Genomic DNA, 26,872 nt, shown 5'->3' with positions numbered 1-26,872 from the left:
AGTGCATATTTTTCGTATGGGTGGCCCCAGCGGGAATCAAACGCATGATTATTGGAAGCGACAGATGAGATTCAAATTTTTACCATATTTCAAACTTTACACAATTCACACACACGGTTCTATTACCTTATCGATACTTTGAGGGCCCCATGAAATTATACACAAGTCACTTGACAGCACAACACAAAATATAATTTGAAAAACTTTTATTAGGTAGTTACTACATAAAGAAAAACAAAATGAGCAAACTAGAAGAAAAAAAAACGAAAAATAAAATTTCAAAACGGGAAAAATAAAACGATTGGCGCAGTCAATGATCAGCACAACGCCGACTACATCTGCCCATAAAAAAAAAAAAAAAAGTAGTCCACTATACAGGAAACAGTGCCATTTGAACAAATGCTTTCCAACTAAAACAAACAATAGTTAACTAATTAAAAAAAAATTTAAAAAAAAAGACCCCACACCTTCCAATGACATCCCCACACATTTCAGAATGACCTAACCATCCCTTATACCCAAACAAGTCCTTGATATACATGAAACAGTCTATGGGTCCAAAGCAGAGAGAAAGTCCATGGTCACGGACATTGTACAGTGACTGTTTTGTCATTGGTCACCAAAGCCAAGCCTGTATGCTAGAACATGTTAGAAAATCTCACAGCGATGTCATCATTCAGTTATATATATATATATATATATAAAATCTGTTGGGGACATCGGTACATAAAACAGGTGCTTCAGATATTGCAGGGAGAAAACCTGATAGTGCAGCAGTGCAGCAGAACAGCAGAGCAGAGTTAAAAAGGCACACTCCACCCAAATAAAATTATACTTTTTTTTTTTTACCCTGAAAGCAGAGTAATGCTTCCAGGAGTAATGGAGTTGTATCACCACCTTACTAACAGAGGTCAGTGCTGGACCGTCACCAGGCACACACAGTCTTGGCTAGATCAACCATCATCTACTGGGAAGTGTGAGGAAGGTGAGCACTAACTAACTTTATTAAAACCTGACCAAGGAAATCTCATAAAATCTCTCAAGTATATAAAAAGGAGTACCATTTCCTGATGGACCATTAAAGAGGAGGAACAGGTGGGGAGTGGGAGGAAGGTGAGAAATGGCACCACCTTGTGCTTGGAAAATGTTAAATATTTTTCAACATGCAACAAACCTATCTGTTATACCACACAACAGCCCTCCACCAACCTGAAGGGGGGGGGGGGGGGGGGGGTGATTCCAACACAATAAACCAACTATTTACCAACAGGACATGTCATACAGCAATCACTGGATTGAATTTTCATTTAAGAAGACAAAAACGGAAAAGGAGAGAAAGTCTAAATCACTATTAAAAAGCTGTTGGTCACAACAGACTGACGTACCATTCAACTCATTACACTTCTACACAGGTAGACATATTGTAGTACCACTATGGCAGTCATCTCAAAGCCCTCAGGACCAGCAAAGATACGCATAAAGTCCCGCTGCATGTCATCGACGTGGATATCCCAGTATGATTGAAGTAAACCATAAAAACCAGGATTATTTAAAAACTAAAACTAAAAAATAACTTCACCCATTACCAACCAGGGTCTCTAGAGCTTCCTGAACACTCCAAGCATCACACAATGATGTTGTTCTCAATCTGTAGTGTGATTGGTACAAACCAACCCTGAGGGCTGGGAAGGATGAGTCAGAGCCCTAACCCAGAGGCTGGAGTGATGAGTTGTTGAACTGGTTGGGTTACCGTTCTGAGGGGGAAAATCCCAGAGACAGAGAGAGCGAGGGAGAGACATGTTTGTGTATGTATTGAGACAACAGACGGGGCAGTCGAGAGAGAGAGAGAGAGAGAGAGAGGAGAGAGAGAGAGACATGTTCTGTGTATGTATTGAGGCAACAGACGGGGCAGTCAGGAGAGAGAGAGAGACATGTTCTGTGTATGTATTGAGGCAACAGACGGGGCAGTCAGGAGAGAGAGAGAGAGAGAGAGAGAGAGAGAGAGAGAGAGACATGTTCTGTGTATGTACAGACGGGGCAGTCAGGAGAGAGAGAGAGAGAGAGAGACATGTTCTGTGTATGTATTGAGGCAACAGACGGGGCAGTCAGGAGAGAGAGAGAGAGAGAGACACATGTTCTGTGTATGTATTGAGGCAACAGACGGGGCAGTCAGGAGAGAGAGAGACATGTTCTGTGTATGTATTGAGGCAACAGACGGGGCAGTCAGGAGAGAGAGAGAGAGAGACATGTTCTGTGTATGTATTGAGGCAACAGACGGGGCAGTCAGGAGAGAGAGCGAGAGACACGTTCTGTGTATGTATTGAGGCAACAGACGGGGCAGTCCATAGATCTAAGAGATGTTCTGTGTGGTGCTGAGGGGTCATTGGTAAAGCAGGTAATTCTTGAGAGAGGCTGGTAGAGGCAGACCATGGATCTCACTCAGTCGTTCTCTACCCAGAGCTACCCTCACAGAGCGCCGACACAGGTCCATCAGAGGGAGAGGCTCAGCTGGGGAGGGAAGAGAGACATTTAGAGTACAGCACAGTAAAATAGACATCTACATTTTAGTTTAACTTAAAGAGTGAGAGACAGAGTAGTCACACCCCTCAACTATTTCCACATTTTGTTGTGTTACAGCCTGCATTTAAAATGGATTTAATTTAGATTATTTTGTCACTGGCCTGCCTACAGACAAAACCCCATAATGTCAAAGTGGAATTATTTTTCCTGAAATGTTTACAAATTAATTAAAAATGAAAAGCTGAAATGTCTTGAGTCAATAAGTATTCAACCCCTTTGTTATGGCCTACATAAGTTCAGGAGTAAATATTTGCTTGACAAGTCACAAGTTGCATGGACTTGGACTCACTGTGTGCAATAATGAAATATCCCTTTGAGCAGGGTGAAGTTATTCATTACACTTTGGATAGTGTATCAATTCACCCAGTCACTACAAAGATAGATTTCCTTCCGAACTCAGTTGCCGGAGTGGAAGGAAACCACTCAGGGACTTCACCATGAGGCCAATGGTGATTTTAAAACAGAGTTTAATGGCTGTGATAGGAGAAAACTGAGGATGGATCAACACTGTAGTTACTCCACAATACTAACCTAAATGACAGAGTGAATAGAAGGAAGCCTGTACAGAATAAAAATATTCCAAAACATGCATCCTGTTTGCAAAAAGGGACTAAAATAAAACTGCACAAAATGTGGCAAAGCAAGCAAACTTTTTGTCCTGAATACAAAGTGTTGTTTACTACTTATTTTCAAGCATAGTTTCAAGTTTAATGTCACATGCACAAGTACAGTGGTGGTTGCATCATGTTATGGGGATGCTTGTAATCGTTAAGGAATGGGGAGTTTTTTTGTTTGTTGATAAAAATAAATAAATAAAATGGAACTAAGCACAGTTAAAATCCTAGAGGAAAACCTGGTTCAGTCTGCTTTCCACCAGACACTGGGAGATGAATTCACCTTTCAGCAGGACAATAACCTAAAACACAAGGCCAAATCTACACTGGAGTTGATTACCAAGAAGACAGTGAATGCTCCCGAGTGGCCGAGTTATAGTTTTGACTTAAATCTACTTGAAAACCTATGGCAAGATCTTAAAATGGTTGTCTATAAATGATCAACAACCAATTTGACAGAGCTTGATGAATTTAGAAAGGAATAATAAAGAAAATATATATATTTCTTTTTTAAAAATGGGAAAATGTTGCACGATCTAGGGGCCAGTTGCACCAGTAGGTCGTAACTCTACGCCCGACCTAGAAATTCTACCTGTTGCACCACCTGGTCGTAAGCCCTTCTATGAGCTGGCGTTGTGCCTAGATTTCACACCTAGTAGGGAGCATGCACATCGGCATCATGATACGCATAGAAAAATAATAGCAATCGTCAAAAGGTTGCCAGTCTCGTGTTCATATCGCACAACCTCAGTGGGATTTTCGAGTTGCCTATGTGCGAGTAAATACCAAAATAACACACTTGATTTGTGCTACATTATAAACTGGGTGGTTCGAGCCCTGAATGCTGATTGGCTGAGAGCCTTGGTATAGCAGACCGTCACACCACGTGTATGACAAAACCATTTTTTTTTTACTGCGCTAATTTCGTTGGTAACCAGTTTTTAATAGCAATAAAAGGTACCTCTGGGGTTTGTGATGTATGGGAAATATACCACGGCTAAGGACTGCAAAGCGTCGTGCCTAAGAACAGTCCTTAGCCGTGGTATAGTGGCCATATACCACTAACCCCCAAGGTGCCTTATTGGTTAATTATAGCATGCTAGATGTGTCAGATCAGATATTAGCAAAGTAATAAATGAGCTGCCAAGCCAGATATCAAATAACCAAATATGCAGAGAAACAAAATCACATTGATTGATTATCAGTCTAGGGCTTTTAGCCAGGCTATAGCCTAGGCTACTTCACAAGAGGAGCAAAATAACCCACCTGTTATACTAGGCTACAAAACATCCTAGCTAAAATGATCTGATAACACTGTTAGATTAACAAGACTAAAGATTATCGTCATGACCAAACCACAATTTGGCTAACATTTTCCCAGCCTAATTATAACTAAAACTAAACTTTAAAAAAAGAAAGAAAAGAAAAATCAGATTGATTGATTTATCGAGTCCACAAGCTTGTCACAAAGCAGCGCGGTAACGCTGTCCCACTCATAACGGAAAGTATAGTTGACCACACAGCGCTATTACTTTAAAAGTATTTAAAATGGTTAGATGACTTTGGGAGTTTCAGTAAGTAACAATATGATAAATGCCTTCAAAATGGCATTGGCCTACTTTTATTCCAATATTTTCATAATTCAGTGCTATTTATTGGATGTTCCATCCAGTAGTGGTTAAGAAAAAGTGCATGGTTAGTGGTGGGTTATGGGAAGTGATGGGACATGAACTGCCACAAGGTCGGTAACAGCCTAATAACGTGTAATGTGATATTGACACACACACACACACACACACACACACACACACACACACACACACACACACACTTATGTTCCCACATGTACTTCCTGTAGTGGTTTGTTGTTAAAAAAAATAAACTGCCTAATAAACAGACGCTGCCTAGCAACCATCATGACAAAGAATAAAAAAAATTCACAAACGCCCATTACTTAAGCCGGACATTACGACCAGTCTTATTTTTGGTTGCTGCAACAGGCATCAATTTTGATCCTAAAGTTGGACGTAGCTAAGCCCGACCTAGTGTTTAAGACCAACGTTTTTAATTTACGCCCAACTGGTGCAGCCTGCCCCTGGTGTGGAAATCTCTTAAGCCTTATTCACACTGCAGACCTTAACAGTCAAAATCAGTTTTGTTTTTCCAATCCGTAATGGATTACTGACTGTCCAAACAGCAAGTTATAAGTGACCAAATCGGATGCGCGTGTGTGTGTGTGTGTGTGTTCAGAAAGCAGTCATTTGTAACGACGGGTGTGCGCACAGTGGCGTACGCTGATTGGTGGTGATGTTCACGCTTCCTTTCGCACCACAGGACTGCCGCTGACTGGATGTTTTGTCGTTAGTCGCACCTCGATCTTCTGCACAGATTCCATCAGAGACTCGGGGCCCTGACGGTAAATCTCAGTAAGACAAAAATGATAGTGTTCGAAAACAGGTCTTGTTGCCAGGATCACAAATACAAATTCCATCTCAACACCTTTGCCCTAGAGCACACAAAATGACACCTACAATACTTGGCCCTAAACATCAGCACCACAGATTAACTTCCACAAAGCTGTGAACCTTCTGAGACAAGGCAAAAAAAATTTTTTAAATGTAAACTTCAAAATCAGTTATAGAACCCAATGTTTTGTTTTTACCCTTATTTACCAGGTAAGTTGAATCACCAACCAAGAATTCACCAAATTTGACAAAACACCAAATTGAAACCGCATGCAGAATTCTGCAAAAACATCCTCTGCGGAAAACGTAAAAACACCAAATAATGCATGCAGAGCAGAATTAGGCCGATACTCACTAATTATCAAAATCCAGAAAAGATATTAAAAGTTCTGCAACCACCTAAAAGGAAGAAATTCCCAAACCTTCTATAACAGAGCCATCACCTACAGAGAGATGAACCTGGAGAAGAGTCCCCTAAGCAAGCTGGTCCTGGGGCTCTGTTCACAAACACAAACAGACCCCACAGAGCCCCAGAACAGCAACACAATTAGACCCAACCAAATCATGAGAAAACAAAAAGATAATTACTTGACACATCAGAAAGAATTAACAAAAAAAAACAGAGGAAACTTGAATGCTATTTGGCCCTAAACTGAGTACACAGTGGCAGAATACCTGACCGCTGTGACTGACCCAAAAATAAAGGAAAGCTTTGACTATGTAGACTCAGTAAGCGTAGCCTTGCTATTGAGAAAGGCCACCATAGGCAGACCTCGCTCTTCAGAGTAGACAAGCTAAGAGCACACACTGACCATAAAATGAGGTGGAAATTAAGCTGAATTTCCCAACCTCCTGCCAAATGTATGACCAGAGACATTTCCCTCAGATTACACACTCACAAATAAATTTAAAAAAAGACAATTTTGATAAACTCCCATATCTATTGGGTGAAATACCAGTGTGTCATCACAGCAGCAAGATTTGTGACCTGTTGCCACAAGAAAAAGGTCAACCAGTGAAGAACAAACACCATTGTAAATACAACCCATATTTATTTATTTCCCCTTTTGTACTTCAACTATTGGCTGGGCGGTATACCGTATTTTATGATATACCAGTATCGATGCACGGACCAGCTGGGGTTTTTAACTTTACCTTCTTTAACGGTATTTGAACGTTTGGTTTGTTAAAATGTGATATGTCTTGTGTAACGTGCCTTTAAGTTTACCCCACCACTACTTGAGTCATCTCTCTCTCTGATCTCTACACCGCTTTCCACAGCCCTAGCCCCGCCCCGTCACTCAAGCAGTGCATTTGATGTTGCTTGACCATGAAACCCTTGCGTTCAGTCTGCATGGTTAATGCAGCACAAGCAACAATGTTGAAGACAACAATGCGGTTTTCTTTGTTTAATATAAATCCACTAGTGTTCTATAATTACACTAGTTTGCCTTTTCTTAGCAAGTTAGGCCTACATCGTGTCAGCTGCTAATGATAATTGTTAGTTAGCTAATAAAATGATAATGCCAGTGACTGTGTAGACCTAAATTAGCATGTTTGTGCAACAGTATCTTCTAAATCAGAAGAGGAATATGTGAAGCATGAATATGTTAGCTACATGAAGTAGCTAAGAGAAAACATTAAATGTAGCCAAATATTATAGGGTCCACTAGGAAACACTTATCAACACTTTGGTTCCTACCCTGTCACAATAACTCCTCCCTGGCATTTTCATTTGTTGTCTTGTCAAAACACTGTATTCAAAGTGCCCATTATTATATTCTAACTATACAATTAGAATAATCATTCTATTTCCATGATTCCAACAGTTCAAAGTGTTTTGTTCAAAATCACAAGTCGAATCGCAATTGCAACATTTGGTTAAAAATAAAGCTTAGATTGTTTGCCCATATCGTACAGCCCAAGTGGAAATGATCTCAAATGAAATTGAGAAATGGATGAAAAAAAATGCTGAAAATTGTTTTTGGTTGAAGTTGAACAGTATAAACCAATCAGAATGGAAGAAGACCCATTGACTCAGTATGTATGTGTTGCCTCCCTAGGGGTCAAGCACTACTCATGAAGCTAATTTACAACTTACATTATTCAAAAACATAAAATACTGTAAAAAAAATGTCAAAAGTGAAAAATACTGTACTATACTTATTTTGGCAATATCACCCAGCCTTAACATCAACTATATACATATTGTTACAACACAGTACATGGCCATAATATAAACATTTGAAATGTATATTATTTAAAAACTTTTCAGTATAATTAACCTAAGGTAATGTTTACTATATATATATATATATATATATATATGAATATATATATAAATAAAAGAGAGAGAGAGAGAGAGAATCCCTACTGTTTCCAACACCATCATTAAGTTTGTTGACGACACAACGGTGGTAGGCCTGATCACTGACAACGATGAGACAGCCTATAGGGAGGAGGTCAGAGACCTGGCAGTGTTGTGCCAGGATAACAACCTCTCCCTCAACGTGATCAAGACAAAAGGAGCTGATCGTGGACTACAGGAAAAAGAGGGCTGAACATGCCCCTATTCACATCGATGGGACTGTAGTGGAGCGGGTCGAGAGTTTCAAGTTCCTTGGTGTCCACATCACCAACAAACTATCATGGTCCAAACACACCAAGAAAGTCGTGAAAAGGATAACGCCTTTTCCTCCTCAGGAGACCAGTTGCATCACCGCCTGTTATGGCGTCCCTAAGGTGCTACAGAGGGTAGTGCGTACGGCCCAGTACATCACTGGAGCCAAGCTTCCTGCCATCCAGGACCTGTATACTAGGCGGTGTCAGAGGAAGACCCCAGAAAATTGTCAAAGACATTCTGCTACCACACGGCAAGCGGTACCGGAGTGCCAAGTCTAGGTCCAAAAGGCTCCTTAACAGTTTCTACCCCCCCACAGCCATAAGACTGCTGAACAATTAATGAAATGGTCACCCGGACTGTTTACATTGACTGACCCCCTCGTTTTTATACTACTGCTACTCTCTGTTTATTATCTATGCATAGCCAATTTACCCCCATCTACATATACAAAATGACCTGGACTAACCTGTACCCCCGCACATTGACTCGGTACTGGTACCCCATGTACATAGCCATATTGTTACTTTACTTACTAAATATTTTCTTGAAAATTACATTGTTGGTTGACACACGTGACAAATAACATTTGATTAGATTCTTAGTGCAGAATGAGACATTCTAGACTAGAGAAAGAATCCTCTAGAGGTCAGAGTTTTTCATGGCCAGATCGCATGCGGAGGAAATATAACTCCTGGGTCATGTTGGAATCCTCTTGAAATGAATCCTTTCTTAATGGTTTTTGACATGACATAACTGGTGAAAGCAATGCAATGGAAAGCTGGTTTAAGGCCCCTGCATAGTAGGTTCGGTTTACTCACACAACTCAGCTAGGTGAACGTTGGTGCCTCGCATACGCCCTTAAAAAAAGACCTTCGCTTGGAAAATGAGGAGCGAAAAAAAAAGCGGCAATATTACTGTTTGTCTCTCCCTCACTGCAGCAACATAGCCAGTATAAACTTCCTCAAAATAGTCAGTTCAATTAAATACAGATTTCTTGATTACGTTTTTTTTGCAGAGGAGATCTTAGGTTGCATTATTTTACATCTAACTAAGATGTTTGATGTAATATTTGTCAAGTGAAAAATGTGCATTACAACTAGTCGTCGCTCATTGACAAACACTTGGTTGAAGAATCGCATCCATAGTTGACTCCTACTAGTACTACTATTGACCAATCACCGATGAAGGGGCGTCGACACAAATAGTCATAATATAAAATGCATCATGTAAAGTGTTGGTCCCATGTTTCATGAGCTGAAATAAAAGATCCCTGAAATGTTCTATATGCACAAAAAGCTTATTTCTCTAAAATTTGTTTACATCCCTGTTAGTGAGCATTTCTCCTTTGCCAAGATAATCCATCCACCTGACAGGTGTGGCATATCAAGAAACTGATTAAACAGCATGATCATTACACAGGTGCACCTTGTGCCGGGGACAATAAAAGGCCACTCTAAAATGTGTAGTTTTGTCACACAACACCACAGATGTCTCAAGCTGAGGGAGTGTGCAATTGGCATGATGACTACAGGAATGTCCACCAGAGCTGTTGCCAAATAAATTAATGTTCATTTCTCTACCGTAAGCCGACTCCAACGTCATTTTAGAGAATTTGGCAGTACGTTCCACCGGCCTCACAACCTTCAGGCCACGTGTAACTACACCAGCCCAGGACCTCCACATCCTGCTTCTTCACCTGCGGGATCATCTGAGACCAGCCACCCGGACAGCTGATGAAACTAAGGAGTATTTCTGTCTGTATTAAAGCCCTTTTGTGAGGAAAAAAACCCATTCTGACTGGATGGGCCTGGCTCCCCAGCGGATGGGCCTGGCTCCCCAGCGGATGGGCCTGGCTCCCCAGCGGATGGGCCTGGCTCCCCAGCGGATGGGCCTGGCTCCCCAGCGGATGGGCCTGGCTCCCCAGGCCCACACATGGATGCGCCTCTGCCCAGATTAGGGCCTAATATATTTATTTCAATTGACTGATTTCCTTATATGAAGTGTAACTCAGTAAAATGGTTGAAATGGTTGCATGTTACATTGCTGTTCAGTGTGAGTGGGAACTGTGAAACATACAGGTTTTACAGTACACTATTCTAGTTGTCAGATCAATAACTTGAAGGGACTATTCTCTTGCTACTCCTTACTACAGAAAATGCTACCCAAACCTAGATCAAAGTGATCAACAGGTTTGTTAAATGATTACATTTGTTCTATCTGGGGCATAGGAGAGAGAGAGAGAGAGAGAGAGAAAAAAATGTAATCACGATGCCAGTGGCACATTATCAGGTAGTGCCCAACTGGCTTACATAGTAGTTGTAATCAATGGCTCGAGCCTGGTCCCAGATCTGTTTGTGTTGTCTTGCTGAATTGGCAGGCTAAAGTTTGGGAAAACAACACAAACAGATAGAAGTAGGCAAGACCACACTAACAGATCTGGGACCAGGCTAGCCTAACTGTAGTCTGTTCTAGCCTGGTTCCAGATCTGTTTGTGTTGTCTTGCCAACTCCTTTACATTAATAGTGACCATAGGAACTGGCAAGAGCGCACAAAGGTCTGGGTCCAGGCTACAAATCCTCAGTTCTCTGGTGTAACCTTGATGTGCAGTAATGCGTTTAAAAAAAAAAAAAATGGGGTCAACCTTTGAATGTACTGTTACACCCAAGTTCATTACATCAATAACAACCACCAAGTTGTACTCAAAACTGTGGTCAAAAGTAGTGCACTACTACAGAGTCCTATTGGCCCTGGTCTAAAGTAGTGCACTTATGTAGGGAATAGGGTGCCATTTGGGATGCCCTCACAATTTCAGTGTTTATTGATGTAATTAACTTGGGTGTAACAGAACGTTCAAAGGTTGGCCCCATTAAAAATAAGAAATAAAAACGCACACCAAGGCAACACCAGAGAAGCCTGATCTCAGATCTGTTTGTGCTCTCGTCAATTCCTATGGCCCAAACTGTACGACTAAGATCTTCTCAGCAAAAACGTCAAAAATCAATTACAGATTTCTTGACACATACATATATGTATCAGATACATTGAGTATTTTGAGAACATGTAAATGCAGCCCTGAAATTGTGTCTATGACTTAGTTCTGAATCACATCAGTCTGTACAACCCAATGTCTAGACAGACTGACAGCGCTGCTAAAGTTCCTTAGGAGGAAGTATTATAACAAGTGTGGGAAATTAACATCAGTCACCTGCCAAATGCGGGTAGATTTTGGCATTAGCGGGTAAGATGTATTTCACCAGCAACGCTGGCGGGTGATCACACAGCATTTGGGAACAGTTTTGGGTTTTTTCTCCCCCAATCCAAAGCCCAAATGTAGCAGTTGGTTGAATTGACCTGAAAGGCTAGTGAAGTGTGACTTCGTCCTGGTGATTATTGGCTAGTTCCATCGTTTTGTTCACATGCTAGGTTGTTTTTCAATATTAGTGTTTGAGTTTGCTGCAACTGTCTGCTGCTAGCGTACAGAGATTCTCATCTCTGAGACAGACAAACACAAGTGTCGTTAACGTAAAGGGGCAGCTGAACACTTTGGTCTCACCTAATGACTCATATTTGGGGGTACATTGTGCTTGATTGAGGATGGAACACGGCAAAAAAACCTTTTAGTCATTTAATCATTAAAAACACTCAATTTTATGGTGATCCTATATTTATTTGTGTGTTCCTAAATATGAACTTATGTGCTCCTTGTAAAAAAAAAAAATCAGTGTTCGAGCCCTGAACTAATAATAAATAAACCATTTCACTCAGCATTTTGTGGCAGAACAAGGAACTTTGTTGATTGTTGATGTTCATTTGTACAACCGTTTATCAGTTTGACTATTGTAATCAAAATTATTTATTTTAACTAATTGTTTAAAACTAAGGTCACAAAAGGTAATTGAGCAATACATTACTTTTTACTAGTAATATAGTTCTTGTTTTTAAAAACATTACAAAGAATGCTCATTCAGTTATTTTTGGTTTAATTATGTCCCAAAAAATATTTGCTGGTTAAAAAAAAATATTTAAAAAAATTATTTTATTTAAGTGTCTGGTAGATTCTCTCATTTTCCAGATTTCAACCACATACCAATGTCCAGACAAACACTGTTACTATAGCTCCTTAGGAGGAAGTATGGAGTGATAGCTAGGAACACGTGCATTAGCCCTCATCTTTTCAACTGGAACAGATAGAAGTGTCATAACTAGAGCCAACATAACTAGAGCCAACATGATTCCTTATCCTAATGCATGTCAGAGAGCCATGTTTGTTCTACATAGAATATTTCTGAACGTTCCAAAGCACCCAAAACAACAGCTGGCTGTGAGACATGGCTATAGTAGATTCCTATGGCGTTTAGAAAAAGTCTAAAATCATGTCTCAGAGCAAAGACCAAAGCCGACCCTGAACAATTACAGTTTAGAAAATATTATAGGTCAGGGCACACCAACCCTGTTCATGGAAAGATAGTCCTGGAGGTTCACTCCAACCCTAATCTAGCTCACCTGATTTTAATCATTAACTGGTTGATAAACTGAATCAGGTTAGTTACAACTGGGGTTGGAACGACAACCTACAGGAGGGTAGCTCTCCAGGAACAGGGTTGGAGAGCTCTGTTATAGGCACTACTTACGATCAAGTCCATTGATGTACCGGATTCGTATTTCACAGTGCCCCCACACAGCACTGACGACAGGGTACAGCTTCCTCCCTTTGAGTCCTCTGAAAGCCACCCCCAAGTACTGTCCGTCCACAATATAGCTCAGAGTCCCCTCGTCCATGTCCAACACTACCAGGAATGAGTCAGGGACTAGAAACGTCTCATCCGGCTCCAGGAACGCAGGGTATGTCTTACTAGGCTGGTTCTTTCCGTCGTGGTGAAGTTTATTCCGTCCCAGGTCCCAGCCCCAGGACTCATGGTTATTACCCACCAGGGTCGTGTAGCCTACGGAATGAAGAGGCGCATCTCCTGTCGCCACGCCGACGATGGCGTGCGTGCCCCGCTGTCTCATGGCCCAGCTGATCTCCCAGATGTGGAGTCCCCGGGTGTAGCCGATACAGGCCCGGATGGCATCCGTGCTCTGAGCCACGGGGTGCCGATGGAAGACCAGTTTGTTGTCGTCCTTGACGAAGATGTTGAGCGATCGGTCGTTGTTGTTCCAGGAGTGCTGCATCTGGACCTCCTGTCCAGCAGGGGGCATGTCCAGCAGCAGGTCCAGCCTGGAGGGCTTGTTATGGTCCAGAGCTGCCAGCTCCAGAGGCCTGAATGCCGGATCCCTCATGTCAATAGTCTTTATGCCTCCAGGAACGCTCTGCCCCATGCTCCTCTGTGAAGTTAGAGCGCCCACAGAGCACTCCTCCACCTGCCCGAGTTCTCCTCTTCCCCCCCTCAAAACAAAGAAGAGGGAAAAAAAGGGGGGGGGGGGGGGAAGCAAAGCAGTTTGTTTTCAGTTGCCCCCTCCTCTCCACCTCTACAGCCTGCTTCTGTCACAGCCAATCAGGAGGCTAGGATTGGTGCCCCGTCACTGGTTGCCAGGTAACAGATCAGGCCAGGTCCTGGTTCAAGCCCACCTGGGAAGAGATAGGAGAAAGGAGAGATGGATGAGGAGGAGAAAGGAGAGATGGATGAGGAGGAGAAAGGAGAGATGGATGAGGAGGAGAAAGGAGAGATGGATGAGGAGGAGAAAGGAGAGATGGATGAGGAGGAGAAAGGAGAGATGGATGAGGAGGAGAAAGGAGAGATGGATGAGGAGGAGAAGAGCCAGTAGGAAGGGAAGATGGATGAGGAGGAGAAAGGAGAGATGGATGAGGAGGAGAAGAGCCAGTAGGAAGGGAAGATGGATGAGGAGGAGAAAGGAGAGATGGATGAGGAGGAGAAGAGCCAGTAGGAAGGGAAGATGGATGAGAAGAGAGGTCGAACACAAATCATTACACCAACAACTTACATTGGCTTCCTATTCCCCTATTACTATAATGTGTGGCTCAGTTAGTAAGGGCCTGGTGCTAGTAGCAAGGTTATGGGTTCAATTCCCACTTGCAGGAATCACATACAAAAAAATGTATGCACTCTATGTACTGTAAATCACCTGTTAATTATATGAGATGAGTATTTTAAACCTGCCTCAGTTCAGCTCTTTAAGCCACAGCTGCTGGCTAATTAATTGACTATGGCTGGTTATATGTGCAACAGACCCTTAAACACTAAGAGGTCAGAGGCTTTGATGTTAATATTATACTGTGTCCAATCACTGGAACAGACTACAACATTATGAAATCCTTTTGTCTTCACAATATTTGAAATGACTCCAAGAACATTGAGGGCGACATCACTCATTGCTGAAAGACCCCCCTGAAAGTCTTAGTATGCCTAAATAACAGGGAATAAAAATACTACTTTGAGCTCACTGGCCAGTCATTTGGGATGATGAGAGAATTGATTAGCTGAACTCAATTTCATGTTTTTCCAGCTAAAATTACTATCAGAATGACACTCAGAAAATTAACTGACACACAGTCTTCTAGGACTAACTGTTACTAGGTCACTGGAGTATTCTGGTCTGGCTGGGTAAACCAAATCATATTTGTGGTTTCACATAAAGAAATCATTTTGGGGAAAAAACATAAGAGCATCATTTGCAACTGGGAGGCCCTGCTACTGCCAGTGGAAAGGAAGACTGTGACAATACTAGGGAATATACAGCGTACTTCCTTCCATCTCTGCTGTAAACTTCACTCTGTTCAGACAAACTAAAATAAAATGCCCACAATTTCCAAAAATAGGAAATAAGGAGGGCAGAAAGACTAAGACATTTCTTATGATACAGTTGTCTGGTCAGGGGATAGTAGAGAAAATAATCATACTACTTTTGGCTTCAACATATAACACATGCTGTTACTGTCTGTGGTTTTCCAGGGCAAGAAAACACAAGGCTACTGGTCTGGTTACACTGTGACTGCAGTGACCCGCTACTGGTCTGGTTACACTGTGACTGCAGTGACCCGCTACTGGTCTGGTTACACTGTGACTGCAGTGACCCGCTACTGGTCTGGTTACACTGTGACTGCAGTGACCCGCTACTGGTCTGGTTACACTGTGACTGCAGTGACCCGCTACTGGTCTGGTTACACTGTGACTGCAGTGACCCGCTACTGGTCTGGTCACACTGTGACTGCAGTGACCCACTACTAGACCAGAGTGGCCAGCTACTAGACAAGAGTGGCCAGCAACTAGACCAGAGTGGCCAGCTACTAGACCAGAGTGGCCAGCTACTAGACCAGAGTGACCAGCTACTAGACAAGAGTGACCAGCTACTAGACCAGAGTGGCCAGCTACTAGACCAGAGTGACCAGCTACTAGACCAGAGTGACCAGCTACTAGACCAGAGTGGCCAGCTACTAGACCAGAGTGACCAGCTACTAGACCAGAGTGACCAGCTACTAGACCAGAGTGGCCAGCTACTAGACCAGAGTGGCCAGCTACTAGACCAGAGTGGCCAGCTACTAGACCAGAGTGACCAGCTACTAGACCAGAGTGGCCAGCTACTAGACCAGAGTGGCCAGCTACTAGACCAGAGTGGCCAGCTACTAGACCAGAGTGGCCAGCTACTAGACCAGAGTGGCCAGCTACTAGACCAGAGTGACCAGCTACTAGACCAGAGTGGCCAGCTACTAGACCAGAGTGGCCAGCTACTAGACCAGAGTGGCCAGCTACTAGACCAGAGTGGCCAGCTACTAGACCAGAGTGGCCAGCTACTAGACCAGAGTGACCAGCTACTAGACCAGAGTGACCAGCTACTAGACCAGAGTGACCAGCTACTAGACCAGAGTGACCAGCTACTAGACCAGAGTGACCAGCTACTAGACCAGAGTGACCAGCTACTAGACCAGAGTGACCAGCTACTAGACCAGAGTGGCCAGCTACTAGACCAGAGTGGCCAGCTACTAGACCAGAGTGGCCAGCTACTAGACCAGAGTGGCCAGCTACTAGACCAGAGTGGCCAGCTACTAGACCAGAGTGACCAGCTACTAGACCAGAGTGACCAGCTACTAGACCAGAGTGGCCAGCTACTAGACAAGAGTGACCAGCTACTAGACAAGAGTGACCAGCTACTAGACCAGAGTGACCAGCTACTAGACCAGAGTGACCAGCTACTAGACAGAGTTACAGAACACGGAGTCTCAGTCCCAAATGGCACCCCATTCCCTTCATAGTGCACCAAATGGCACCCCATTCCCTTCATAGTGCACCAAATGGCACCCCATTCCCTTCATAGTGCACCAAATGGCACCATATTCCCTTCATAGGACCCATCCGTGTTGTTTTAGCCTGGTCCCAGACCCATCCGTGTTGTTTTGAATTCATTTAAAATTAAATACTTTGTCCCTTTCAGGGGAAATTTGCCTGGCAACATACAGCAGCCCCTACGTGCGTTTGTGCTGTCCGGCCCAGATCTGGTTTTGCCGATTTCTTGCCCCACTCAAATGTTGCAATCTTATGCAACAGCTGGTGTAGCTTGGCACATTGCTTGGAACGTTGTATTGCATCACTCTTCACCTATATTGCACCAAATGACAACTTAAATCAATGGTTCAATTCAAAAATCTAAATGTGTTTATTGTCATATGTTCCACATTGTCCAATAGGATGTCACGTGAACAAAATGATGCACATTACTGGCTCGGCTCGGGTGTCATTACCGATCATCAGCATGTCTGATCAATTATCTGGATTCTGTCCATGTTGTTAGGGGACAAGCACACAACCAGGGAACTAACAGACAGCCAGGGAACTAACAGACAGCCAGGGAACTAACAGACAGCCAGGGAACTAACAGACAGCCAGGGAACTAACAGACAGCCAGGGAACTAACAGACAGCCAGGGAACTAACAGACAGCCAGGGAACTAACAGACAGCCAGGGAACTAACAGACAGCCAGGGAACTAACAGACAGCCAGGGAACTAACAGACAGCCAGGGAACTAACAGACAGCCAGGGAACTAACAGACAGCCAGGGAACTAACAGACAGCCAGGGAACTGTGGTAACAGGAACTAAAGTGTGCTAGCTGCTGCTGAGAAGGGAAAGGTTAGGCCACACTAATTGAATTGTAGACAAGAGTTCATTGAGAAGCGTTTTGGCTCTTTTTCTAATACAAGTAAACAAGCCTTTAAAATGGGGCATGTCTCCTCAGTGATGGCCAAACAGAGGGGAAGAATACCCCAGCAGCCGGTGGCCACTCTCTGGGTCTACTTCCCAAATGGCACCCTGTGCACTACTTTTGACCAGAGCCCTATAGACCTTGGTCAAAAGTAGTGCACTAAATAGGGAACATGGTACCATTTGGGATCACAGCCTGATGTAAACAATCGTCCTCAATGCCTGTCCAGCCTTCAGGGCCTCAGGCCACGGGAGAATGAAACATGTTCATTTGCACATCCTTTGTGCTGGAGACTTTGGCGAATGACTCAAATATCACCCTATTCCCTATCTAGTGCACTACTTTTGATAGGGTTCTGGTCAAAAGTAGTGCACTGTGTTGGGAATAGGGTGCCATTTGGGGTTCATATTTAACCATTCATTCCCCCTTTCTCAGAAGAACTACCACTGTCGTGCTGACAAGTTCTGAATTTTATACCACACGCTTCACAGGCTATAGGTAATAGCAGAAATATATTACATTTAAAATGATTAGCGAAAAGTGACGGTAACTAATACCCCCTTTCCTACCTGCATTTTATTTTATTTTTTACTTTCAGTTGAATCTAAGGACGCTTGCTGAACAGATACACACTATGATGCAACACATTGGGTGCTTGTATCCGTCCCCATTCATACATACTGTAAATGAATGTGAGGGAAGGTGGAGGAACGAGAGAGGCTGGCGAGTTAGGTCCTGTCGCTGGTTGTCTTGGGGGTTTCCAGGCCCCTGGGTTAGTAAGGAGCTGATTGAGATGCAGAGGGGACTCTGAAGGATTTAGCTGAGCCAAGGGAACACTGGTCTCTTGTGTTGACCAAGTCTACATTTAGGCTGAATACTACCTGAACTTATTTTGTGTCAAAATAAGATTTTGTTTAGGTGTGTAGGTCGCCAGCGATCATAATGTCCCAATTCTAACAGGCTTGCAGTTGAAGTATGGACGGTACAGTACTAAAACAGAGAACTGTGACCAACAACAGTGATGCTGCTGGCTAGATGCTCTGATATATCTCCAATAACAGGATCTATCTAGCCTGGTAACAGACCTGATGTAGCTCCTATAACAGGATCTAGCTAGCCTGGTAACAGACCTGATATATCTCCAATAACAGGATCTATCTAGCCTGGTAACAGACCTGATGTAGCTCCTATAACAGGATCTATCTAGCCTGGTAACAGACCTGATGTAGCTCCAATAACAGGATCTAGCTAGCCTGGTAACAGACCTGATGTAGCTCCTATAACAGGATCTAGCTAGCCTGGTAACAGACCTGATGTAGCTCCAATAACAGGATCTATCTAGCCTGGTAACAGACCTGATGTAGCTCCAATAACAGGATCTAGCTAGCCTGGTAACAGACCTGATGTAGCTCCTATAACAGGATCTATCTAGCCTGGTAACAGACCTGATGTAGCTCCAATAACAGGATCTATCTAACCTGGTAACAGACCTGATATATCTCCAATAACAGGATCTATCTAGCCTGGTAACAGACCTGATGTAGCTCCAATAACAGGATCTAGCTAGCCTGGTAACAGACCTGATGTAGCTCCTATAACAGGATCTAGCTAGCCTGGTAACAGACCTGATATATCTCCAATAACAGGATCTATCTAGCCTGGTAACAGACCTGATGTAGCTCCAATAACAGGATCTAGCTAGCCTGGTAACAGACCTGATGTAGCTCCAATAACAGGATCTAGCTAGCCTGGTAACAGACCTGATGTAGCTCCAATAACAGGATCTATCTAGCCTGGTAACAGACCTGATGTAGCTCCAATAACAGGATCTAGCTAGCCTGGTAACAGACCTGATGTAGCTCCTATAACAGGATCTATCTAGCCTGGTAACAGACCTGATGTAGCTCCTATAACAGGATCTAGCTAGCCTGGTAACAGACCTGATGTAGCTCCAATAACAGGATCTAGCTAGCCTGGTAACAGACCTGATGTAGCTCCTATAACAGGATCTATCTAGCCTGGTAACAGACCTGATGTAGCTCCTATAACAGGATCTATCTAGCCTGGTAACAGACCTGATGTAGCTCCAATAACAGGATCTAGCTAGCCTGGTAACAGACCTGATGTAGCTCCTATAACAGGATCTATCTAGCCTGGTAAGAGACCTGATGTAGCTCCTATAACAGGATCTATCTAACCTGGTAACAGACCTGATGTAGCTCCTATAACAGGATCTATCTAGCCTGGTAAGAGACCTGATGTAGCTCCTATAACAGGATCTATCTAGCCTGGTAACAGACCTGATGTAGCTCCTATAACAGGATCTATCTAGCCTGGTAACAGACCTGATGTAGCTCCTATAACAGGATCTAGCTAGCCTGGTAACAGACCTGATGTAGCTCCTATAACAGGATCTAGCTAGCCTGGTAACAGACCTGATGTAGCTCCAATAACAGGATCTAGCTAGCCTGGTAAGAGACCTGATGTAGCTCCAATAACAGGATCTAGCTAGCCTGGTAAGAGACCTGATGTAGCTCCAATAACAGGATCTAGCTAGCCTGGTAAGAGACCTGATGTAGCTCCAATAACAGGATCTAGCTAGCCTGGTAAGAGACCTGATGTAGCTCCAATAACAGGATCTAGCTAGCCTGGTAACAGACCTGATGTAGCTCCAATAACAGGATCTATCTAGCCTGGTAACAGACCTGATGTAGCTCCAATAACAGGATCTATCTAGCCTGGTAACAGACCTGATGTAGCTCCAATAACAGGATCTAGCTAGCCTGGTAACAGACCTGATGTAGCTCCTATAACAGGATCTATCTAGCCTGGTAACAGACCTGATGTAGCTCCTATACCAGGATCTATCTAGCCTGGTAACAGACCTGATGTAGCTCCTATACCAGGATCTATCTAGCCTGGTAACAGACCTGATGTAGCTCCTATACCAGGATCTATCTAGCCTGGTAACAGACCTGATGTAGCTCCTATACCAGGATCTATCTAGCCTGGTAACAGACCTGATGTAGCTCCTATACCAGGATCTATCTAGCCTGGTAACAGACCTGATGTAGCTCCTATAACAGGATCTATCTAGCCTGGTAACAGACCTGATGTAGCTCCTATAACAGGATCTATCTAACCTGGTAACAGACCTGATGTAGCTCCTATAACAGGATCTATCTAGCCTGGTAACAGACCTGATGTAGCTCCTATACCAGGATCTATCTAGCCTGGTAACAGACCTGATGTAGCTCCTATAACAGGATCTATCTAACCTGGTAACAGACCTGATGTAGCTCCTATAACAGGATCTATCTAGCCTGGTAACAGACCTGATGTAGCTCCTATAACAGGATCTATCTAACCTGGTAACAGACCTGATGTAGCTCCTATAACAGGATCTATCTAGCCTGGTAACAGACCTGATGTAGCTCCTATAACAGGATCTATCTAACCTGGTAACAGACCTGATGTAGCTCCTATAACAGGATCTATCTAACCTGGTACTATAAATCTGTTTTGGGACCTAAATGCGACAAACACAGTTGGTTATGATATGCGGTTAGCCTAATTAAAATTAAAATCAGCATAGCACACAAAGACATTTGTTTTATGGCATTTAACAAAATGTCTATCGTATTGCTTGCTAGATTGTCAAGGATTCCCGAGGCTACTGCTTTTCTAAAAACGTAGCACACTCAGGGCAGCTGATGACGCGAGTAAATCATTACCTGACCTATATAGCAAGGTAGCTAGTGTAATCCCTAGTACACAGAACATACACCCCAGCTGGAGGTCAGCTATGCCCACTGGACTGACCCACTGGACTGGCCCACTGGCCCGGCCCACACTGGACTGGCCCACACTGGACTGGCCCACTGGCCCGGCCCACACTGGACTGGCCCACTAGCCAGGTGAAGGTACGGTTACTTTGTAGTCTTAACACAGGAAGCGTGTTACTAGGCATAATCATTTAGATAAGTGCGGGTGTGGCGGCAAAGACTGATGAGATTCCTTGTTGAAAATACATTTATACTATTCTGACTTCGTGGCATTTGATTTGATAAATCAACCAAGCTATATTCCTATTCATGACATATATTGATTTACGTTTAAAACCCTTGAATAGTCAATTATTCAGACAGGAAAGCCAAAGTAAAGCCGAAACAAAAGATCTACAATACAACAAAAAAACACACACGAACGAAATAAAACTCACCTTGGCTTGGCAACTTCTTGTTTTCAACCAATAAAACCTACCGAGAGGATTGGAAAAGCGAGTTTTTGCAGTTTAAACACAATAGCCAAGCACTTCCATTGCTGTTCGTCCTATCCTCTCCAATCCTTCCAGCTCTTTCCCATTTTGGTGTGGACGTGAATTAGGTAAAACGATGGCTGCCCTAACGTGTACTACCCAGTCACGTGTCCAACAGCTCCCAGCAGGGCGCATTCATTACGACGGCTCTGTTGCGAAACGGAACGAACCTACCTGAATTCCTTCAATAAAAACTCTCGTTCTCTTTGAAAAACGAGTAGTACTGTGTGCACTAATGAATACACTCATATATACATATATATAAGCGCTTCCTGACAAATGAGTGCTTTTTGTTTATGGGACTATTTATTACAGCAAGGCCCTGAGATGGCTTGTGCTGTGGGAAACATTTGGTCAGTGACTGTTCAGTTATGCACCAGACTGAGTCAACATTGAAGTTTTTTCTTTCATTTGACAACCCTGAGGAGTCACTGGACTGTGACAAGAATATACAAAGGTAAAACTATGGGCTCAATAGGGCCTTCATAACTAACCCTGTTCAATCAACAGTTTATGTGAGGATTACACTTTTCAACAGGGATGCCACTTACTCTATATCCCACAGACTGTTAAAAGTTCCCGCACAGTCATCCTATTTCCCAAGTAAAAATAACATTTGAATGACCAAAACATCACTCATAACATTTTTACACTATTAAAATGCTCAGAATTGAAGAAATCATACCTTTTCTCTCATCATTAACAATCAGGAAGCATGAAAGAACAGGCTGAGTGGGCGGGGAATTCTATATTCATGAGTTCACCTTGACTGACAGCTCTTTGAAACGCCCTTGTGGCCGTTGCCATGTAACAAGGTAAACAATGGGTTCACGTGTCCTTGATGGCCAGGTGGACAATGGGCCACATGTCATTCTGAGTTGAAATAGTCTGCCTCAAACCCATTTTCTCTGCAAAATGGTCTCATGGTCAACAGAGCTGATCATGAACTGTTAGATATCAGACAAACAGCAGCAATACACAATTGTTATTATTTTGTAACTAATTACAGAATACACTTACATTTACATTTAAGTCATTTAGCAGACGCTCTTATCCAGAGCGACTTACAAATTGGTGCATTCACCTTATGATATCCAGTGGAACAACCACTTTACAATAGTGCATCTAAATCTTTTAAGGGGGGGGGGTTAGAAGGATTACTTTATCCTATCCTAGGTATTCCTTAAAGAGGTGGGGTTTCAGGTGTCTCCGGAAGGTGGTGATTGACTCCGCTGTCCTGGCGTCGTGAGGGAGCTTGTTCCACCATTGGGGTGCCAGAGCAGCGAACAGTTTTGACTGGGCTGAGCGGGAACTGTGCTTCCTCAGAAGTAGGGGGGCCAGCAGGCCAGAGGTGGATGAACGCAGTGCCCTTGTTTGGGTGTAGGGCCTGATCAGAGCCTGAAGGTATGGAGGTGCCGTTCCCTTCACAGCTCCGTAGGCAATCACCATGGTCTTGTAGCGGATGCGAGCTTCAACTGGAAGCCAGTGGAGAGAGCGGAGGAGCGGGGTGACGTGAGAGAACTTGGGAAGGTTGAACACCAGACGGGCTGCGGCGTTCTGGATGAGTTGTAGGGGTTTAATGGCACAGGCAGGGAGCCCAGCCAACAGCGAGTTGCAGTAATCCAGACGGGAGATGACAAGTGCCTGGATTAGGACCTGCGCCGCTTCCTGTGTGAGGCAGGGTCGTACTCTGCGAATGTTGTAGAGCATGAACCTACAGGATCGGGTCACCGCCTTGATGTCAGTGGAGAATGACAGGGTGTTGTCCAGGATCACGCCAAGGTTCTTAGCACTCTGGGAGGAGGACACAAGGGAGTTGTCAACCGTGATGGCGAGATCATGGAACGGGCAGTCCTTCCCCGGGAGGAAGAGCAGCTCCGTCTTGCCGAGGTTCAGCTTGAGGTGGTGATCCGTCATCCACACTGATATGTCTGACAGACATGCAGAGATGCGATTCGCCGCCTGGTTATCAGAAGGGGGAAAGGAGAAGATTAATTGTGTGTCGTCTGCATAGCAATGATAGGAGAGACCATGTGAGGATATGACAGAGCCAAGTGACTTGGTGTATAGCGAGAATAGGAGAGGGCCTAGAACAGAGCCCTGTAACCCCACTTCACTGATAAAGTTCTTCACAACAATTAGTAAACCCTGAATCACCTTAGAAAGAAGGGAATGTACTTGAAAACAGCATACAATAAGTGTATTGGACAATTTATTGGTGCCTCTGCATTATCATTATAAATGACAATATGTTCAGATTTGTATGTGTTGATCAGACATTTATTTGATCATTTATAATAGGCCAGCATAGCCAAAATATTGATCAACATGAACACTAAAGAGAAATAAAGGTGACAAATCATGGTGAAACATAATTTGACATAAACCTTTTTTTTTTTTTTTTTATCAAAGCCATAAGTATGCAGGATCCCATTGATTCGTAACAATTTGTAACACTTATCTCCCGTCTGATGCTTAAAAAAAAAAAACAATACAAAAGTAACAAAATATAATGTCATATCACGTAAAAGTGAATTAGTTAGACTTTAGGAAATGCAACCAACTACAGAGATTGATGGGGAGGGGGAGCGGCGGAGGAGGGGGAGAGGCGGAGGAGGGGGAGCGGCAGAGGAGGGGGAGAGGGGAGGAGGGGGAGCGGCAGAGGAGGGGGAGAGGCGGAGGAGGGGCAGCGGCAGAGGAGGGGGAGAGGGGAGGAGGGGGAGCGGCAGAGGAGGGGGAGAGGGGAGGAGGGGGAGCGGCAGAGGAGGGGGAGCGGCGGAGGAGGGGGAGTGGCGGAGGAGGGGCAGCGGCGGAGGAGGGGCAGCGGCGGAGGAGGGGACCCTAAGCAGGCTTCAGTCACCCACTTGGCTGCAGTCACCCCCAAGATTGACTCGGGAGACAAATCCAGCTATGGCCTCTCTCACTGGGCAGACAGGGGTCCTGGGATGGACAGATCAGGCCTCTCTCACTGGGCAGACAGTGATCCTGGGATGGACAGCTCAGGCCTCTCTCACTGGGCAGACAGGGGTCCTGGGATGGACAGATCAGGCCTCTCTCACTGGGCAGACAGTGATCCTGGGATGGACAGCTCAGGCCTCTCTCACTGGGCAGACAGGGGTCCTGGGATGGACAGCTCAGGCCTCTCTCACTGGGCAGACAGTGATCCTGGGATGGACAGCTCAGGCCTCTCTCACTGGGCAGACAGGGGTCCTGGGATGGACAGCTCAGGCCTCTCTCACTGGGCAGACAGGGGTCCTGGGATGGACAGCTCAGGCCTCTCTCACTGGGCAGACAGTGATCCTGGGATGGACAGCTCAGGCCTCTCTCACTGGGCAGACAGTGATCCTGGGATGGACAGCTCAGGCCTCTCTCACTGGGCAGACAGTGATCCTGGGATGGACAGCTCAGGCCTCTCTCACTGGGCAGACAGTGATCCTGGGATGGACAGCTCAGGCCTCTCTCACTGGGCAGACAGTGATCCTGGGATGGACAGCTCAGGCCTCTCTCACTGGGCAGACAGTGATCCTGGGATGGACAGCTCAGGCCTCTCTCACTGGGCAGACAGTGATCCTGGGATGGACAGCTCAGGCCTCTCTCACTGGGCAGACAGTGATCCTGGGATGGACAGCTCAGGCCTCTCTCACTGGGCAGACAGTGATCCTGGGATGGACAGATCAGGCCTCTCTCACTGGGCAGACAGGGGTCCTGGGATGGACAGCTCAGGCCTCTCTCACTGGGCAGACAGTGATCCTGGGATGGACAGCTCAGGCCTCTCTCACTGGGCAGACAGTGATCCTGGGATGGACAGCAAGCACAGCTTCCCCATGTACAGTGCTGGATCAAGGGTGACCTCATTTCAGTTTTTATGAAAAGGGACGTGTTTGTTTAAATGGGTAGTGAATTTAATATCCTTTTATGTACTGTTCCGAGTTATGATGCTATCACTTCGTTGATGTCGCAATCTACTTATTAAATGTGTTTTCTGCTATCTTTGTACTCAATTTTAAATATGCCATATTTAGTTGTGCACTTTTTAGTGAAACTTTTCAATGTTTGTATTTGGAATTTATGTTCCTGAAATGCTCAATTGATTTGCAATGAATAACTGTGACTTACAGGATGTTGGGTCTATCTCCATAGACTTCACAGCATATCACCCATTCTTTGACATGGGAAATCTGATTTTGTATTTCAACATTCCTGCCGCGGTTGTTGCCTGGAAAGCTGTACAGACAGTAGATGTTGAATTTGCTCTAAAATGTCTATTATTACAGCTTTAATGACAGTGGAAGGACATGGGAAGTGAAATAGTACCCCCCCCCCCCCCCCTTAACCGCCACCAGCCCACACAATGTAATGGCAAAATGTGGTTTTTCATGGGGTAAATTAGAAATGCTGTACATGTAACCGATGTGAAATGGCTAGTTAGTTAGCGGTGGTGCGCGCTAATAGCGTTTCAATCGGTGACGTCACTCGCTCTGAGACTTGAAGTAGGGTTGCCCCTTGCGTTGCAAGGGCCGCGGCTTTTGTGGCGTGATGGGTAACGATGCTTCGTGGGGTGTCAGTTGTTGATGTGTGCAAGGGTCCCTGGTTCGAGCCCAGGTTGGGGCGAAGAGAGGGACGGAACCTACACTGTTACATACACATCCCAACTCCTTTATGTTTACGATATTCCTTCGTGTCAGTTGTGTGCTGGCAGTTCTCAGACAACTCAAGGGGGCTTAGAGATTGTAAGAACAACAACCACATAGTGACTATCAGGCGTGTTACAGATAAACTATCCTGTTCATAACACAGGAGGCTCCTGAGGGGAGGACAGCTCATAATAATGGTTGGAACGGAGCGAATGGAACGGCATCAACCTCGTGTTTGATGTATTTGATACCACCATTCCACTGATTCCACTCCAGTCATTACCCACGAGCCCGTCCTCCCTAATTAAGGTGCCACCAACCTCCTGTGGTTCGCAAGTCATAACAGCCACAGCCACTGTTGCATTATCTAACGCAGGAATGGGCAACTTTGATAGCGGTGAGGGACACCGAAAATCTGAACTCCTCATGAGAGGGCCACAGTTGTTTGCAACCCCATTTTGCCACAGGGTGGAGGGATATGT

General features: G+C 44.3%; 1 protein-coding gene across 1 annotated transcript; it reads right to left on the bottom strand.

Moving 5' to 3' along the window:
• Positions 1 to 189: 189 nt before the first annotated feature.
• LOC106566381 (SPRY domain-containing SOCS box protein 1) lies at positions 190 to 21,856 on the bottom strand. The gene is made up of 3 exons (XM_014134348.3): positions 21,661 to 21,856; positions 12,914 to 13,851; positions 190 to 2,508 (listed from the first exon to the last, which is right to left on the bottom strand). Exons 2-3 carry the CDS (start codon positions 13,599 to 13,601, stop codon positions 2,381 to 2,383), a joined length of 816 nt encoding a protein of 271 aa, XP_013989823.1. The 5' UTR covers positions 13,602 to 13,851; positions 21,661 to 21,856; the 3' UTR covers positions 190 to 2,380.
• Between the last annotated feature and the right edge of the window lie 5,016 nt (positions 21,857 to 26,872).

This window comes from Salmo salar, chromosome 13 (assembly GCF_965601325.2).
Source record: "Salmo salar chromosome 13, fSalSal1, whole genome shotgun sequence".
Lineage (NCBI taxonomy): Eukaryota > Metazoa > Chordata > Actinopteri > Salmoniformes > Salmonidae > Salmo > Salmo salar.
This window is presented reverse-complemented; position numbering and strand designations above follow the sequence as displayed.

Coding starts and splice junctions, on each gene's coding strand:
- LOC106566381 (XM_014134348.3), bottom strand. CDS start 13,601: ATGGGGCAGAGCGTTCCTGGAGGCATAAAGACTATTGACATGAGGGAT. Junction 2,509..12,913: donor GTACATCAATGGACTTGATC/GTAAGTAGTGCC, acceptor TTCCCTCCCCAG/CTGAGCCTCTCCCTCTGATG.